Source organism: Anabrus simplex, chromosome 6 (genome assembly GCF_040414725.1).
Source record: "Anabrus simplex isolate iqAnaSimp1 chromosome 6, ASM4041472v1, whole genome shotgun sequence".
NCBI lineage: Eukaryota > Metazoa > Arthropoda > Insecta > Orthoptera > Tettigoniidae > Anabrus > Anabrus simplex.
The window spans coordinates 255,957,002-255,976,397 of NC_090270.1; the positions used below are offsets into that span (position 1 = coordinate 255,957,002).

At 37.4% G+C, this 19,396-nt stretch overlaps 1 protein-coding gene across 1 annotated transcript in view; it reads left to right on the forward strand.

The window, feature by feature from the left end:
- The window catches only part of pcm (pacman), a 668,873-nt gene that overhangs the window by 159,496 nt on the left and 489,981 nt on the right, over positions 1-19,396 (forward strand). Inside the window, exon 11 of the mRNA XM_067150369.2 lies at positions 17,513-17,731. Coding sequence (XP_067006470.2) covers positions 17,513-17,731 — 219 coding nt within the window. The remainder of the gene's footprint in view (positions 1-17,512; positions 17,732-19,396) is intronic.

The following is a 19,396-nucleotide window of genomic DNA, read 5'->3' on the forward strand; positions in this document are numbered from 1 at the left end:
TGAAAATATGTATTTTTCTATCGGCTGAGGATTTTTTAAAATCGTCATATTTTGTATAGGCTACCCGAGATGTTCAGTAGCCCGCTGGTTTTCTGATTCAACATACTGTTATTGCGTCTGTCCACATATGATTGAAGTCTTGTGCAACGATGTGACATATGAACTGAGAGAATACTGAGCCGTTCTTCCCAATATAAAACGGGTACTTTTAGTGGTCATGAGCATGACTCATAGTCATAGGGCAGGCTAGAGTCGAGTTTAATTGTCAAAAGTCAACTAAGTTATAATACTAAGATTCATTAAACTAATAAATAGTATAACCTAATAGCCTACCTATTTACTAGCTACTTCAGAATTATGTTGCGACTACCCTTTTAACACTGCAAATAAATCCATCTATTATTTAAACCTCCCTGTAAGAAGAGGACAGTGAATGCAAATAGGTGTTATTTTCAAATGAGCTGAGCTCGAGAGTCCATTATAGCATTCGATTCTTTCAGTGTAGCATGGCTCACTGTATGTCTCGCTGCAGTGAGCCGATAAGGAGCCGTGCGTATCTTGTGTCTCACTGAGCCGGCTCGTTCATGATTCTTTCGGTAGCTATGGCTCACTGTATGTGTCGCTGCAGCGGAAGCTCGGCTCTCCGCGTGTCCAGTGAGCCGATAAGGAGCCATGTGTATCATGTGTCTCACTGAGCCGCGTTCGTTCACGATTCTTTCGATGTGCCATGATTCACTGTCTCGCTGCAGCGGAAGCTCGGCTCCCCGTCAACGTCCAGTGAGTGCGCCACTCAGCACTGTCCGCTGGGAGTAAGCTGAATTGTGTGCCGTGAGCTCGCCGTTCCTGTGAATCGATTCACTCGGATACTTCAATGAATCTATACACTGCTTCGAATCATGCATTCAGTAGCCAACACTACTACAAAACACTATGCAGTATGGTCGTATGATCACTGAAGCTCGGAAATTACATCAGTAATATTAAATGTCGGCAATATTACCTGTATGAAGTCGCAGTTGGCCTCTTAATGCACAATTTAAAGATTTTCCTGGAGGAAGGCTTGGAGTGGTACCGTACTTTTCGTGTTCTTGCCAACGCAATATCAAATAATAGAGGTTTTACGAACTTGGTTAGGATAATATCACTAACAGTTTGCTGATGTTCTTTGACCTCAAACTGTAACAAAACACATTCTGAAAGTTTTTTTTCTATTTGTTTACGTCGCACCGACACAGATAGGTCTTATGGCAACAATGGGATAGGAATGGGAAGGAAGTGGCCGTGGCCTTAATTAAGGTACAGCCTGGTGTGAAAATGGGAAACCACGGAAAACCATCTTCAGGGCTGCCAACAGTGGGGTTCAAACCCACTATCTCCCGGATGCAAGCTCACAGCTGCGCGCTCCTAACCGCACGGCCAACTCGCCCGGTATTCTGAAAGGGAAGATTACAACAAAATTAAATTCTTTTCAAGGTCCACCTATTCAATACAATGACGTTTTATTGTGATTCAATCACATGTCAAATAGTCAAATGGTACCAGTTTCGGCATCTATGTGCCATCATCAGCCTTGGGTACAAATTAAAACAAGATATACATTCCTAAAACATCTAAAACACATTTTAACACATTATAAAATAACATACAATTAATGTGGTGATACATGAAATACGATAAAATTATGATACAATTGGTATGATATAAAATTCTTAAAATTCCGGCTGTTCGTTACATAATTCAGTCTGTGTGCATCCGGGTGAATTTTTACAGTTGTATGCTGTCTATGTGAATGACATTTGTTCCTTTAGATATTAGGTGGTTCCAGGGAAGTTTACTTTGATCATGTAAGATCGCGATGTATTTAGAGATGACTTCCCACTTCAATTTGAACCTTGAGCAGCAAGGCTCCGTCTGTGTAACAACACGTTCACATGCTGCTCAAGGTTCAAATTGAAGTGGGAAGTCATCTCTAAATACATCGCGATCTTACATGATCAAAGTAAACTTCCCTGGAACCACCTAATATCTAAAGGAACAAATGTCATTCACATAGACAGCATACAACTGTAAAAATTCACCCGGATGCACACAGACTGAATTATGTAACGAACAGCCGGAATTTTAAGAATTTTATATCATACCAATTGTATCATAATTTTATCGTATTTCATGTATCACCACATTAATTGTATGTTATTTTATAATGTGTTAAAATGTGTTTTAGATGTTTTAGGAATGTATATCTTGTTTTAATTTGTACCCAAGGCTGATGATGGCACATAGATGCCGAAACTGGTACCATTTGACTATTTGACATGTGATTGAATCACAATAAAACGTCATTGTATTGAATAGGTGGACCTTGAAAAGAATTTAATTTTGTTGTAATCCCACTTCAATACGGAACCAATGAAATTCATAACTATAAGTGAGAGGGAAGATGTCGCACGTCCTCGTATTACGCGCGTACGCTTGAGGACTTCGACAATAGGGCACAGCAGCTTAAACGAACTCCTGCAGATGCTTCACCAGAGCAACAAAACAAGGTTTTGGGTATCGAACTCCTCCTCTGTCCTGATGCATAATCAGTTTCATATAGCGGTGTCGAAGCTCTAGGCAGTGAGATGTTATTGACACAAATGTCACACTCCATCCTCTCTTCAACAACACGAACCTAGTACCCGCAAATTAGGATTTGATTTCCCGTTTCTATTTTGATTGGAATGTTATCGTCTGGATATCTGAGGTTGTCCATAATGTCTAAACATGAAGACGTTTGTTTTGTGATTGTCCGTCACTATTCTTATCACAAGGAATCCACTATCCTCCAAGACTTTAATCACCTTCTGAAAAAATATCCGCAGCCTGTTTCCAGTCATTCGACCGGGTCAGGAATCGAACGAATGAAGCCCCCATCTAGCAGCGAGGATAGGAATTGTGCCAGCCACCGAAGGCTGTCGCACTCCTCCGGGGCAGTGATTAATGAATGACAGATGAAATGAAATGATATTCAAGAGTGTTGCTGGAATGAAATATGACAGGGAAAATCGGAGTATCCGAAGAAAAACCTGTCCCGCCTCCGCTTTGTCCAGCACAAATCTCACATGGAGTGACCAGGATTTGAACCACAGAACCCAGTGGTGAGAGGCCGGCGCGCTGCCGCCTGAGCCGTGGAGGCTCCATCACCTTCTGAAATAAGGTATAAAGGCACAGATGCGAGAGTAATCTGAGGACATCCAATTACCGGTACTTCCTTTATTAGGTCCTTGCCTAGATAAAGCCGACAGCCGCTTTACTAGACGGTATTTCATGGAGTCGTATCTTTTCTGGCTGCGAACCACCTTGCCGAGATTGGCAAAATGGTACACAACAGTTGAATATTTTGGGAAAGGAAAGAATCTGAAAAAATATACCTTGCACGAACGGAAAGAAACAAGTACTAACACCTTAAAATCACTTTCGAAATATCTATAAGCATAACATGATTAACTCATTTCACAGTTCTATACAAAATATCTCTTGTACGAACGGAAGTGACCAGACACGTTTATTCATTGTACAAAATAACTCCGGTTTTCACACACATTCATGCTCCAATAACACAGTGCTACACCCACACTGACAGTGAAGATTGTGTGTCTACTGCTGCACTCTTATGGCGACTTGGAGAAATGTTGGTAGTCGCGCCTTCCTGTGTTAAACTAGCGGCATAGAGCAGGCAGTATAAGAAGATCGAGACGGCGGTGCCTATGACTATGATTGTACGATTTCCTGCCATGGCACTTCTCTTGTACTTCAGAAATGTAAACACTTGCCGCGTCACAAAGTATTCTAAGACTCATTAATACATGCAATCACCTCGATTCACGGTTTAAACCTTTCAAATGCCATGGGAAAAAACTTATTTCGAACATGTATCCAACAAGGTGCATTTACAATGTTCAAATAATGCACTTGAATAAATCACTTACAAACATAACCTCACGCAACGAAAGAAAAATATCACACAATTCAAAGACGAGGATAAATTATGCTGGTTCCCCTGTGCAAATGCATTATTTTTTGGATTTCTGTACTGTTTGCATTTTTAGATGCTTTGTTCTGGCACGGAAAGTGCCCTACGCCCATAATATTGTGGCTTATCGATTTTTCCTATGACGAGGGGATAAAGTTTCTCGCTTCAATGTGCATGTGCATTGCAACGCACAACGCACTACAGACTACAATGACCCCCATCCTTCACACTTGTACGATTCACCGGCTGGCACTTTCTCCTTTAAAACCATATGATCGTTTGGGCTCGCATTAAAAAAAGCAATGCAGTTTCATCGGCAATGACAGTATTGTTCGGTGTCTACGAATTTATTATGAGAGCCACTTTTTTTTTCGTCAACTGTCAGTGTCGCCAGTGTTCACGGATTCTGTTTTCCCGCACACTGCCCGTTGCGTGATATTACGGCGTTCCTTAAAAGTTTGAATACAAAAGAATTCAGATTTCATTCAACTTAGTAATCATGAAGCGCACTGTAGATCCACCGAAGTGAGTGTAAATGTGGAAAGCTACAGTACCTCTGCACGTTCCAGTACACACGTTCTATTATGACGCGGATAAATTTCGAGTTGAAATTACTCGGTAACATACTACTGTTTTTAAATGTAAAGGCAGTTTCGAATTAAAAGTCTAAATTTCGGTAATGGGGCCGACGTACTTCGAATTTCGAATTATCCGTATTTCGAATTAAATAACATGCAAAACTGTATCTCATGTTTCCGGGAACGAGACCTTCTTCGAATTAGGCGGGATTTTGAATTAACCGATTTCGAATTATCGAGGTTCTACTGTTAGCATCCTACAATGTGGGGCATTGCGAGTCGGATCCTCTGGTGGTTTTAAATTCATATTCGTCCATTCATCCTTTGTCATTGCATTTTGAATTCTGGTCAGTGGACAATTTTGGACTTTTAAATTGTCATTACATTTCGTCTCATTTCGTACCATTAGGGGCCGATGACCAAGATGTTAGGCCCCTTTAAACAACAAGCATCATCATCAACATACATTCTTCTCTCAACCCATTGCCATAGACTTCTCCTTGTTGTTCTTCTTATTCTTTTCCTTTCTGATTTTCATTATACAGCAGAACCCTTTTTTAAAGAATCTCAGGGGAGTTTGGTATTTCTTCCTTAAAAAGGGGTTCAAAGAAAATAGGCTATATCATAAGAAATAATACATTTGTCTTTTAACTGATGTAATGCCAATAAATAATAAATGAACAAGAAATACAAAAAAGTCAAATTAATACAAAAATAACAGAAAATATTTACAAAACAGCAGATGTAACAAATTCCTTGGTGGATCATTGGGAGCACAACCTGCAGTAAGGAAAAGAGAAATAGGTATTAAACCAAACCCCATGGCGCAACAGCCATTGAAGAGCCGTGGCCTACCAAGCGATCGCTGCACAGCCCGAAGGCCTGCAGATTACGAGGTGCATGTGGTCAGCACGATGAATCCTCTTGGTCTTTAATCTTGGCTCCCGAGACCAGGGCCGCTATCTCACCATCAGATTGTTCCTCAATTGCAATCACACAGGCTGAGTGGACGTTGAAGCAGCCCGCAGATCCAGGTAGAAATCCCTGACCTGGCTGGGAATCGAACCCGGGGCCTCCGGGTAATAGGCAGGCACGCTACCCCTACACCATGGGGCCGGCAAAATAGGTATTATAATACCAATATAAATGGTCCGTTATTGGACATTACCGACTTGCAATTTTAACTTGAAGGAACAGAGGTCTAACATGATCTTAAAGCGATTTATGAAAAATAGTCCATGAGAACCATAAGAATAAGCATATTAACCTTCACTTCCTGAAATAGTCCAGTACAGTAGTTTGCTTCCTCTTGCCCAATCAACATTGAAGGAGAAGAAGTACCAGTGGACATTACTCAGGCCCTCCACTGCTGCCCCAAAAGTTGGTTTTCGCTGGATCCTCTTCTTCTCCCTCTTCACGATTGTCTTTTTGCATCGTTACAAAGGCTTTCTACATCCACCTGTGGTGCTGAGGTTAGGATATCATCATCACAAGTAACAAATTCTTTGAATGTTGTGGCACTCCAGTTCTCTGAAACAACCCCTCTATCTTCCCCAATGTTATCAATAGCGTCTTCTTTATTAAAATAAAAACTTCTGAAATGGCACCAAAACCTGCATGGCCAAGGTAGCTTTGAATAGTGCCCGTTGTGTCTAGTTGCCATGGCCTGGAATATATTCAATTTCATTTCCTCATTTCTTTCAAGGAAAGAAATACCTCTTTGATCCAGGGCCTTCCTGTATGTCACTTTCACAGAGTGAATAATGCCAAGATCCAAAGGCTGCGGATGACTGATGCAGTTAGGAGGAAAAAAATTTACTTTGATATTCTGCAGGAAAGATGTATCTGAAGGATGAGCTGGACATCTATCGCTATTATCCTTCCTGCTGATGTCATCCATGCATTTTTGTTAAAATCATATTTACACAGGAGTGTACGAGTGTTCTTGAAACATCTTGGATTCTTACACTTTCTAATTACAGTATCTTTCGAGATCTTTCCTATTTTAACCTTGAGATTTGTAAATTTGTACTTAATGTATACCTTAGCCTGGTTGGCCATTACATTGCAAGAGAGTATCCTCATTTTTTCATATTGAAAGTTATGTAAAAGAGAAACAATACACTCGTTATCCTTGACGAAGGAATTACTGATGCAGCCACCACTCTTAGCAATTTAAACAATATTGATCCGCAGATAAAGTTCACTCTGGAATCTGAGACAAACAGAAGCATAAATTTTCTGGATCTCACGTTAAACAGACTTCCTTCATCAGTAGAATACAAAATTTACAGAAAACCAACACAGACAGCCTCTACTATCAAGAAAAATTATTTTCATCCCAAAGCACACAAGTATGCTACCTACAACAGTATGGTAGACAGGGCATTCAGTAACCACTTAACACAGTAAATCTAAATAAAGAATTGAGTACAATCCGCTTCGTAGCCAAATATAACGGTTACGACAATGCATTTATAGAGCGCATTATCAACAAACGAAAATTTTGCCTAAATTCAACTCTAACTAGAGAGAAAATTAAACCTGATTATTATTCAACCTTCACATTCAATGAAGATATTTACGTACTTACAAATATTCTGAAGAAACAAAACACCAAAATCGCATATCGAACTAACAATAGAAATATGGATATCTTATATCATACCAGCTCTATTAACAAGACTGACATTTATCAAAAATTGGGTGTCTACAGATTCCAATGTCAAAACTGTCAATCCTCGTACATTGGTCAAACAGGGAGGCACTTGAAAATCAGATACATGGAACATGTTAATGCTACAAAATATAATACATACTCGGCAGTTGGCCAGCACATTTAAGATTCAAAGTATAACTTCAGTAACATACAACAAGATATAGAGGTTCTCATGAATATGGACAAAGGCCCTATTCTTGACATCGCAGAAAATTGCTTCATTCACTTAGACCAACCAGTTCTTCAACTCCAATTCGAATCTGAACGAAATCTCAGAAAAAACTAACATTCTGTTTGATTTTTTAATTAAAGTATTTCAGTATTTTAATCTTCCGAATAGGAGGTCAATATTTACTGCGATACACAGTACCCTATCATGTTACAAACCCCCACCACATTGTTCACAAGACCCACTTTAAACCTACTAATCCCCTAACAAGATCTTTTTCTTCCCCCCAATCTTCCTCCCCTCCAGACCTACCACAGTTTATATCTCCTTCTCACAAGACTAACATCTTTTACCACTGACTGATTTCATACTCATCAGTGTTAAAATTTTTATCAGGTGTAAATTACAAGTGACTCAAATAAGGTCTTGACGCTCTGATTGACGCATAGCACGTGTGTTTTAAATGACTCTTTACTTTGGAAGCCTATCGGAGCCTTCTATTGAATGGATGCACAAAGACTACACATTGAAGAACCTTCTTTTATTCTTTGAATAGTGAGAGACTTTATGCTTACTTCAATGTGTCACTGTGCCAAATTTAATTATTAAGCCGTTACTCTTCTGTTATGGCGATTTATCTTAACACATGGTGTGAATGGACAGTTATAGATTTTTAATGAACATAGTTCCATATGTATCCACAATAGTTTTGATTATTATGTCTTTGCTTATATATTTGTGATTCATTTTATGGCTGATGATGACATTATATGTGCCGAAACCGGTCCCCAAATTGAATAAAAGGTATTTGTAACATAAACATGTACCTAATTAGTATTGAAAAGGTTGAACCTAATAGATATCTTGTCGTTGATCTCAGTTCAATACAGAAACATTAATGAAGTTCATATATTTAAATAGATAAAAAAATCACAATTTGTAGTCTTCATTTATAGTAGTCCAGCAATTACTCATATATCAATTTTGTTCAAGAAAAGCACTATTTTAAGGTGCATTTTCCACTCTGAACACAAACTCTAAATTATTCTTCAACAATGGTACCGTTAATTCCAAGATTGGCCATTACACAGACTCAGGCGTCTTTAAACTTAATTGTGCTGATTGCAGGGCTTCATACGTTAGTCAGACGGGACGAAGCTTAGCAGCTAGATACATGGAACACGTTAATGTCGCTAGGCATCACAAATTTTCTGCAATGAGCACTCTCTTGGAGGAAGCAGCACACAATTTTACAACCATAGAGCAAGATTTGAGGGTTAACAGAAGAATTAATAAAGGGAGCCTCATGAACGTGACAGAAAACATAAGAAATACAATCTCGATTAAAATTTAGAAAATAGGAATCCTCTTTATGAAGAAACCCCTTCCTTGTTAATGATATTAGTCTACAATAAAGAAAATAGACATGATATAGGCTTTTGGGCTTATGCTGTGTCAAGAAAATAAGGGTAAACTCTTTAGGTTTTGCAGAGAACTTTGCTCTGCGTTGATGCACAAAAGGCTATGTCATGTCTATAAATATGGGCCATGAAAGAATCAATGGCAACAAAAAAAGAAATCTTTGTAGGAAAAAGAAACCTGCCTTTCTTGGCAGATGGGGCAGCTTCTTCTCCACCCTCTTCGAGCCCCTCTGCTTTCGCTCCTCCCACTGCTGCATGTGCAGGTCCTGCAATCAAACACAGTTACAAAACTAGACGGAGAGCAGCTGTTAGCACAGTACAGTAGGTGGCTGTTGGTGAGTCGGCTGTAGGAAGTTGTAGGGCAAGTACATTTAGATAGATAGATAGATAGATAGATAGATAATGCCTTTATTGGTGGCGAAGTTAGGTCTCAAGGCCCTCTCTTACACTTAACCACTAGATGAGTATATATATATATATATATATATATATATATATATATATACATAACTTATAATTTTGAATACAAATAAAACAAATAATATTAATAGCAATTGCAATAATAATAATAATAATAATAATAATAATAATAATAATAATAATAATAATAATAATAATAATAATAATTGTACCGGGTGGTACACCTCTACGCCGCACGTTTAAATCTTGTGCCAATTAGAACTCCTCTACTGGAGAAACACTGAACTTGGAATTACACCACTTAAATTTTTCTTCTGAAGATGTCACTGTGTGAATTTCGACTTGTTTTTGTTTACTATTTATCAAGAAGTGTGGACATTCTCTCATAGATGCCTCTTAAAAAAAAACTATGAACATGCACCCTGGTGCGAAGTGAAAGAACTTTATTTGAAGAAATTTTGTATTCATAATTTTTTTATCTATACTAAATTTTGTTCATTAATTCTTGGGTTGGCAATATTTATCTTTTCCTTCCGCCAGTTTTGAAGTTAATAAATAATAATAATAATAATAATAATAATAATAATAATAATAATAATAATAATAATAATAATAATAATAATACTATTTGTTTTACGTCCCACTAACTACGTTAACGGTCTTCGGAATAGTTTCGAAGTTAACCAATCAATAATTTCTGTAATTAATTTTCAGCCAATCCTGTATTTCTTCTTCGATTTTGTGTGTACCTTTTGATGTTAACCAATAAAACTCTGTGGGTGTGTCTTGATCATTCATGAAAGGTCTCGAACCTTCCCCGAGGATATAAAACCTGCTGATTTTCTTGTCTCTCGGCCAGTTGATCAACATCTAACCTAGTGTATTGACGTGTAGCAGGAGGGGGGAGGTGCCTCGTTCATCAGGCAGCAGCTCTTCAGCAAGGTAATGGCCACTTAACATCTTTATTTCTTGCTAGCTCAGCAGTTTAACCTACGGGAAAGGTCTGAAACTTTTACCATGTAACCTACTTTTCTGTAATGTCATTTTTGCCGGCTTATGTAAATATCTTTAACTGTAAATCGGGGATAGAGAGTGCTTTACTCTCTCGAGCTCTCCTTCATTTTGATTTGAGGTGACTACGTTTTGGTAACTGATTTTCTACTCTTCCTTATTGTGTTAAATTTATTCATTATAGGAGTCACCTCCATAGTCTGGGAATAGCCCCTGTTTCGTCGGCCTAGTGCCTCTTAGGTTTTAAGAATGTATGTGTAGGAGCGCAAGTACATGCCTCCATTCATTTTTGCATTTTGGGCCATTTACTTAACCTGTTCCTTTTCTACTAAGGCCCAGTAGGTTGGGTACAAGATACCCCCGTTTCATTTTGTGTAAGTTGTACCGTGATGGCAATTAAGTGTAAAGACTGGTATTGCCTTTAATAGGCTTGGAAAACTGAGAGCGGGTCAGCTCTTTTAAGTATTGGAAATGTGCCTCTAGGAGGCTTGACATTGCAAGGTGGGAGCAAGTGCTCCAGGTTATTAGGGGATTTCTGCCCTTTGTAAAATTATGCTCCTCTGTAAGGTGGGATGTTCAAAAGTTGTAAAACCTAGGGACTTTTTCCCAAAGTGTGTTAAAAGTTAAAATCTTGGATTTTTCTAAGCGAGGTACCATTGTTATCTCAACTAGTTAGAAGTTGTTAAGTTTTGTTGTTACTTGTGGTTTCTTTTAAAAGAGAGAAAAATATAACCGTGTTACAGTTTTAAATTAACTTTAATTTTGTAGTTAGACCCATTCACCCTGGCAACTCTTTCACCTCTGCTAATCCACGAAACCTTGGTAACAATAATAATAATAATAATAATAATGAAAGAATCCTTAATTTTAAAATACACAAAATAACATACATTTAAATGATGTAACTGCAGTAATCCATTCGTTCATCTCATTCATTCCTTCATTCACTCAACAATTATCCAGCAAGTCAGCGGGATCTACCCAGCAGATGCACCGAGCAAGCCACTTTAAACTTGCAATGAGAAGGATTGTGTCTAATGTTCGCAGGTAGCGTATTCCATGACCTAGACACAGAGATTATGAAGGAGCGGTTGTACACAGCAGTGCGGTTTATAGGTATTGCAAGAGAGGAGCCAGATCTTGTATTGTGTTCATGATAGGACAAGAGGTAAGAAAAAGATGGAGACAGATAGTCGATAGTATTTGTAGAAAGTACAGTACTTCGTGCAGAAGTGATAGCATGTGAAGTTCACCGCGCTGGTGCACTCGAAGCCACAACAGCTCCTGATAATAAAGTGATATATGAGCATCATATCGCAGATTAAAGATGTATCTTATGTAGCTGTTCAGGCTCCGGTCCAGTTTCTTGTTACTGTTGCAGGTTATTTCAGTCAAAACAGTGTCACAGTAGTCAAATATAGGTAGTATAAGAGAGCAAATTATTTGTACTTTAAGTCGAACAGAGAATACTTAGCGAACCGTTTCAGCGGATATAAGCATTTATGTACTTTATTACATGTGCTTATCACCTGTTGATTCCAGTTTAGAGTCTCAGTCATGATAATTCCTAAGTTGGTCACTGAAGTAGAGTAGGGTATGATTTTATTGTTTAAAATTATTGGGGAGGTGTTCTGTTGCTTGAGGGAATGAAGGTTTTTACTGGTACCGATAATAACAACTTGAGTCTTATTTGGGTTCATTAATAAACTGTTTTTATTTGCATAGTGACCAAGATGTTGAAGGTCGGAATTTATTTTAGTAATTGCAGTATCAATATCACTCGGTTTTGAATGATAGTAAATCTGTACATCATCTACGTACACTTGCAATTTGCAGAATTTAAGAGCTGTTGATATATCATTAATTTGGATGATAAATAGCAGTGGTCCGAGAACCGACCCCTGAGGGACACCGAGGGTCTTACTTTGCCATCCTGAACTCAAATTTCCAACTGTTACACGTTGCCGGTAATTTTCAAGGTAAGATGAAAAGAAACGAAGTGATACACTATTAAAATTTAGCTCTCGAAGTTTCTGCAGTAGTAACTGAGGATTGACAGTGTGGAGGGCACAACTGAGATCTAATAATGTCAGTACAGTCATGTTCTGTTGGTCCATTGCACGTCTGATATCATCTGTCACTCGTAGTAAAGCTGTCGCAGTGCTATGTCCTTTCCTGAAGTCGGATAGAAAGGGATTAAGGAGGGAATGCTTGGTAAGGTATTCAGTAACTTGTGTTTGAACTAGACGTTCAAGCACCTTGTATAAGGGTAGTAGAATGGATACTGGATGATAATCTGAAGGGGAATCTAACTTGGAGCTCTTCGGGATGGGTCTAATTAGTGCATCTTTCCAAACATCTGGGAATACTCAGTTTGTCAGGCAGTAGTTAAATATATGAGATAGTATTGGCAGAACAGCTCCTAAGATTTCCTTAATAAGCAAGATAGGAATGTCATCATTAGCTTGGTACATGTTGCTCTACGGCTTTACCTATACCTAACGTGCGTAATTTACTCAATTTTTGTCTCGGGCTGTTATTGTTCATCAGTTCCGGAAAGTATTTATATTTAGCATTCCTAATTAACTGCTTGGTTCTGTTTCTCAGAATCTTGTATCGGTCGAAATCATCTATGTCATGCATCTGTCTGTATTGTCTGTACAGTTTGTCACGACTGGCCATAGCAGATCTTATCTCGGCCGTTAGCCACGCGAAGATGGCGGGTGATTCTTACCTGTTTCTTTGGTGCGTGCTTGTCAAATATTTCCAGTACCAGTGAATTGAATTTGTTTACTTTATAGTTAATGTTCTGAAAATTACGTATAGTATCCCAAGGCAAGTTATATGCATCGTAGCGTAGTTTATTCCGGTCCATATGTCATAAGTGCCGTATTCTAGTGTAGCGTGTTTTTTACTTAGGTATTCGTGTAGAATAACACACGTACAATAGACCATGTGAAGTGATGCCAGGAGCAGGGATCTGTCCGTGCTTAATTACTTTTTGAGGTTGATTTGTCACGAGAAGATCAATTAAGGTATGACTTGTACGGTCAGAGTAATGAACGTGATTAGTAGCGTTGAGGGGTAAATTTGCCATGTTTGTAGTGAGAAATAAATTCAGTAGATTGTTTGCGTCACTAGTCTGCTTCAAAAGGTCAGTGTTAACGTCGCCCATGATTGTCATCATATGCCGAGATAACATTTGCTAATGCCTCTTCAAAATCATCAGTCTGTCTTATTTTAGGCGGCTTGTATATATTCCCTATTAATATCTTTTAATGGCAGTCTAATTCTACAAACATAAATTCCGGTCGCAGTGTAAGTCGTGGGTCAGAAGTAGAAATTATCTTACATTTTAGGTCATTTCTGTAATAAAGTAGAAGTCCACCGCCTATTTTGTCAATGTGGTCATGGCGTAATATTGAGTATCTGTCAAGGTTAGCTGTCAATGACGGCATATCTGTACGCATCCAGCTTTCACTGATTCCAATAATATGTTACATTGTTCACTTTAAAAATAGCCTGAACCTCTTCCATATGAGCTAATAACGACTGGCCATTTAGGTGGCAACAATGTAACGATCGCGAGTGGCTACTGAGCTGCTCTTGCAACACAAAACTTGTTGAAGGTGGTAGGGACGAAAGAGAAGGGGAGGGTGAAGGCTGTGGAGAGGAATTGCAGGTCAATAGTGTTACTGTTGTACTGGTCAACAATCATATGAAACTAATTAAGGTTAAGTTACAAGTAGGTTTCCACCTTCCAATACTTATCAATTTCTATATAATAGTTTTATTAATTACATAATATAAACCAGCTTAATCTTTAGGACATGTTTCGTTCCAATTATGGAACATCTTCAGCTAAAATTTTGACAAAATGGCAAGGCAAATAAGACACATTGATATTTATGATGATACAATAGCTAAAAGATTTGACAAAATGGCACGAAAATTAAAACACATATGATATTTATGATGATAAAATAAAATGTTCATTCATGTTAGTAAAAAATTCAACAAGTCAGTATCCAAGTGACGAAGTAAAAATGGTGATAATGTTCTTCTTTATATTGGAGACGTGTACATTTGTTAATCTTGAAGATAAATTAGGGATACAAGATTCGTACCATCCTGAGGCACATAAAAGGAGTTCCTTTTTAAGCATGTTAAATAGAGCCTTTAACATCCCCTTGTCCAAAAACGATCTCCAAAAAGAAATTAATCTCATTTACAAAATAGCGATAAGCAATGGATACACAAAACACTACATAGATAGATTAATAAATAAAATGAAGAATAAACCTCAAACGCAGCTGGTAAAAGAACATAAAAAGAAAAACTTCGCCCCTTTTACTTACAATAATGGGAATATTTACCAGATTACTAATATTTTTAAGAAACTCAACTTTAAAATTGCTTTTCGCACCAATAACAACAATCAAAGTTTAATTTTCAATCATCAAAGCATTGCAAGTAATAATAAATATTTAAATTCCGGGATATATAGGCTTAAATGCTCAGAATGTGCCAATTCTTATATCGGACAAACAGGCCGTAATTTCTTAGTAAGATATCAAGAACATATTAATGCTGAAAAACATAGGAAGCACTCGGCAACGAGTCTTCATATGACCGATTATAAACACAGTTTTACATCGATAGAAAGGGACTTAACCATTCTACGAATGTTAAACAAAGGCAAATTAATGAATATTCTCGAAAATATCTATATTGAGATTGATCAGAAACGAAATCCCAGCCAGAATATTAACGAAATCACGGAAAATATCAATATATTATTATAAGAGGCTACCAAATTAGACTCGTCTAGAAAAACCATCAAAAAGGATCCCAAAAAACAACCAACACACCTCCTTCCGATTAGCTCCACCCTACACAATACTCCCCCTACTTTTCCTTCCGTTTCCCCTAGCCTATCACAGCACCACTCTTCAGTTAGCTCCACCATACACAACATTCCTCCCGCTTTCCTCACTTCACTTACCTCTCCTTCCGATATTTCCCGCCCACCGCAAGTGCCTCACACACGTACACAGATCTCAGTCAGTTAACAACACGGCGTAAGGGAGGACGTCAAATACGACACGATTGACTATAAGGTAATCAACTCCATTATCCTTTATTCTCGCGAACATACATTTTTACAAGGTTTTCTCCTTAAAATATCCTCCTTTTTACTCATTCTTTTCTCGTTTCAGACTCATTTTAATAATCCAACCGCAACTCAACTTCAACTACGGTTGTTTTATCAAGAGTTCCCCCGATAACTATACATTAAGAAAATCTTGTATCTCTAATTTATCTTCAAGATTAACAAATGTACATGTCTCCAATATAAAGAACATTATCGCCGTTTTTACTTCGTCACTTGGACACTGACTTGTTGAATTTTTAACCAACATGAATGAACATTTTATTTTATCATAACTATCATATGTGTTTTAATTTTCGTGCCATTTTGTCGAATCTTTTAGCTATTGTATCATCATAAATATCAATGTGTCTTATTTGTCTTGCCATTTTGTCAAAATTTTAGCTGAAGATGTTCCATAATCGGAACGAAACATGTCCTAAAGATTAAGCTGGTTTATATTATGTAATTAATAAAACTATTATATAGAAATTGATAAGTATTGGAAGGTGGGAACCTACTTATAACTTAACCTTAGTTGTGTTGAGCCAATACGGGATAAAATATGAGATTTATAAGCTATGAAACTAAGCCGTATGAAAAGCAAAAATTATGTAAGATGTAAAATATGCTTACCCCAGCAACCTGGTTAGTAGATCCACTGACTTTCACAAGCACACACTTACACACACACACACAAATACAAATTAATTACCGGTACTACACACACAATTTCTTTCTCTTAATTTCATGAGTTCATCCTACTCCCTGTAATGTTTTTTAACTAAGGTCTAACATACACATTAGTTGGTCCCTTTCACATGATCATACTAGTCAGTTTTTATTTCTCCTCTTTCCAGATTTGGACATAACAGATTTTATGGATTTGTTTCACCTTCAAGTAAAAAATGGTCAGTTTTTGTCTAACAATAAGAAATTCTCTTTCCACCTCATAACAAGTAGGCTACAGATGTTTTTCGTGTTTTAATAGTGCTTATTTATGTTACAGTTCTGGTCAAATGAAGATTTTTAATATACTAGACTGTTGAAGATTTTTAAAACAAGAGCACAAGCATGATATTGTATAAATAACAGATTCTAGCAAACAATATATGTCATACATTATTAGAATATAATATTCACAAGACCTTTTGGAATTTTTACTACTCTCCTTGTCACAGACAAGACATTTTAGGTGCCATTGATTATGTAGTATTTTATGGATTGTTGTTCTCTGTCAGTTTTAATCTATAACAAGAAAACACGGCTGGGGAAATCCTAAAACAGTATGAAACATGTCCCGTATTAATGTATAACTTAATGTAGAATAATCATAAGATTATTAATGAGGTGGAAAGGTGAATTTTTTGTTTGCTAAACTGCAATTATACATGCTATATATCCACCATGGACCAAAATGAAATTTATAACTTGCAAGCTATATGTTCATAGCTGTCAGTGGGGAGGTGGCGTGGAATGAAATGAGTAGATAAATGAGCTTGAGTAGGGCTTTTAAACATTTTAAAGATCATAATATGAAGATGCAATTGGAATTCAAGAGAACAAATTTCAGCAAATATTGTTTTATTTAAAGAGGAGTTAAGGATTGGAATAATTTATTTAGGACCGGGCGAGTTGGCCGTACGCAGAGAGGCGTGCGGCTGTGAGCTTTCATCCGGGAGATAGTAGGTTCGAATCCCACTATCGGCAGCCCTGAAAATGGTTTTCCGTGGTTTCCCATTTTCACACCAGGCAAATGCTGGGGCTGTACCTTAATTAAGGCCACGGCCGCTTCCTTCCAACTCCTAGGCCTTTCCTATCCCATCGTCGCCATAAGACCTATCTGTGTTGGTGCGACGTAAAGCCCCTAGCAAAAAAAAAATTATCTAGGGAAATGGTGGATAAATTTCCAAGTTCTTTAAAACCATTGAAGGGATGTTCACTTGGTAGACAATTGATAGGGAATATGCCACCTGGGTTACAGCAAAAAATGTAGATTGATTGATTGATCCTTGTTGTGTTTCCAGGGAAGTTCTGAGATCACAGGCCGAGTGCTATGTTCGTGCAATCCAGTGGAACTTGAATTACTACTATAGTGGTGTTTGTTCATGGTCTTGGTTCTACCCTCATCACTATGCACCCTACATCTCGGACGTGAGAAAATTCTCTGACCTCAAGCTGGAATTTGATCTGGGAGAACCATTTTTACCATTCCAGCAGTTACTCGCTGTTCTGCCTGCCTTAAGGTATTTGTTGTTTTTCACTGTTGCATCCATTTTGTATGATGAACTATATATTGATAGCTGTTTAATTTTTACAAATACTTTTAGTTTCATGTTCTCATATCCCAGTAGATGTTATGTACCATACTTACTTGCCTGTAACACCCTCCCCAGTTTTTGACTGTTACCAGGAAATATAATAGTCGGGGGAAAAAAAAATCTTTCAATGACTAGGCAGCAAGTACAGCATTTTAGTTAACTATGAAACCCATGCTTCTGCACTACCTGTGCCTTGGCCACTCTCTCCTCCTACTTGGAATTTCTCATTGGCCTTCCAGCTTTGGAGCTCCATGTTCCTTGCGCAGCATGTAGTGTGTAATTACGAAACATCCAGTATACAAGCTGGAGTGAAACTGAAGAAGGGAACAAGTTTTATGGCATCCTTCAAGTTGAATGTGTTAGAATATGCTGCAAAAGGTGGACTGAGAGCTACAAGTCATAAATATGAATTGCAGCTGTGTATGATGTGTTATTTCAGTAGCTTTAACTGTGTTTTAGACACTTCTGCCTAATAAACACTTACAATTTGTGTTATACAATTTTATTCTAGCTCATTTACAGTTGAAATAGTTTGTCTATTGTTTAGACCATCTTCAGCTACAGTGCTAAACTTAAGAAGTATACATTACAAACTATAAACAATAATAAAAATTCTATATTATAAAGTTTACATTCCTTTCCTTGGTGATGTCTTCAAGAATTAGAAACACATATTAAATGTCCATTTTGTAACATTATAGAATCTTTGTTGTTGTCCTGCAAATTTGTGAAAACACTAAAACCTTCATCTTCACTCGATGTTTTACACCAATTTTAGTAGTGTCTATTCAAGTTTTGTGCTACTCATTTGTATTTTCAAATGAAAGTAACTTCTTGTTTACACTATAATATTGCCGATGGATAAGTGTGAATGTGAAAAAACAGTCTCTCCTACATCCTCGTTTTGATTTGGGTACATTAGTTTTGAATCGTAGTAATTGAGTGTTGTCAATGGTAGAAGTTCGTGAGAAATTTCTTGTTGTTTCAAGAGTCAAATGAATGGATGAAAACTCTCACAGCATAAGGTTAAAGTCAAGAGTGTTAGCACGACCAGGGATAAATAAGCAAAATTAAAGGAAATACTTACAAATTATCCCAACAAAAGGCCGTCGCTGATTGAGGAAGCACTGGACACAAGAGGCCAAGCGAATCAACTTAAAATAAGCTTAACTAATTGGCTGAAATAATAATTCCTTGATCAATTTAAAGAAAAACTTTAATAAGCCAAAATCATAAAGAACATCTGACCTCCTTAAAAAAAATTAAAATTTCCGAGCAATTAATGAAAGATAATCAATACAGAATTATAATATTAAAATCAAGTTTAAAGAATGAGCGCTGAAAATCTTCCAGAACAATAAATCAATGTAGTTCAGTTCAAAATTAAAATGCTAAGTCAACCCAAATCATTTAAGGAAAGTACCACCTTCCAATCTGTAATTCAAATACTGATCCCTAAGTAATGGGAGGCCAACTCAAATAAGAAAACTTGAATCAAATATTTCAATATGCAGGCTGAAAACTTCTCCAATGGATTATCTCGGTTACCACAAATGGTATGAGAAACAGTCATAACCCACAACACACATT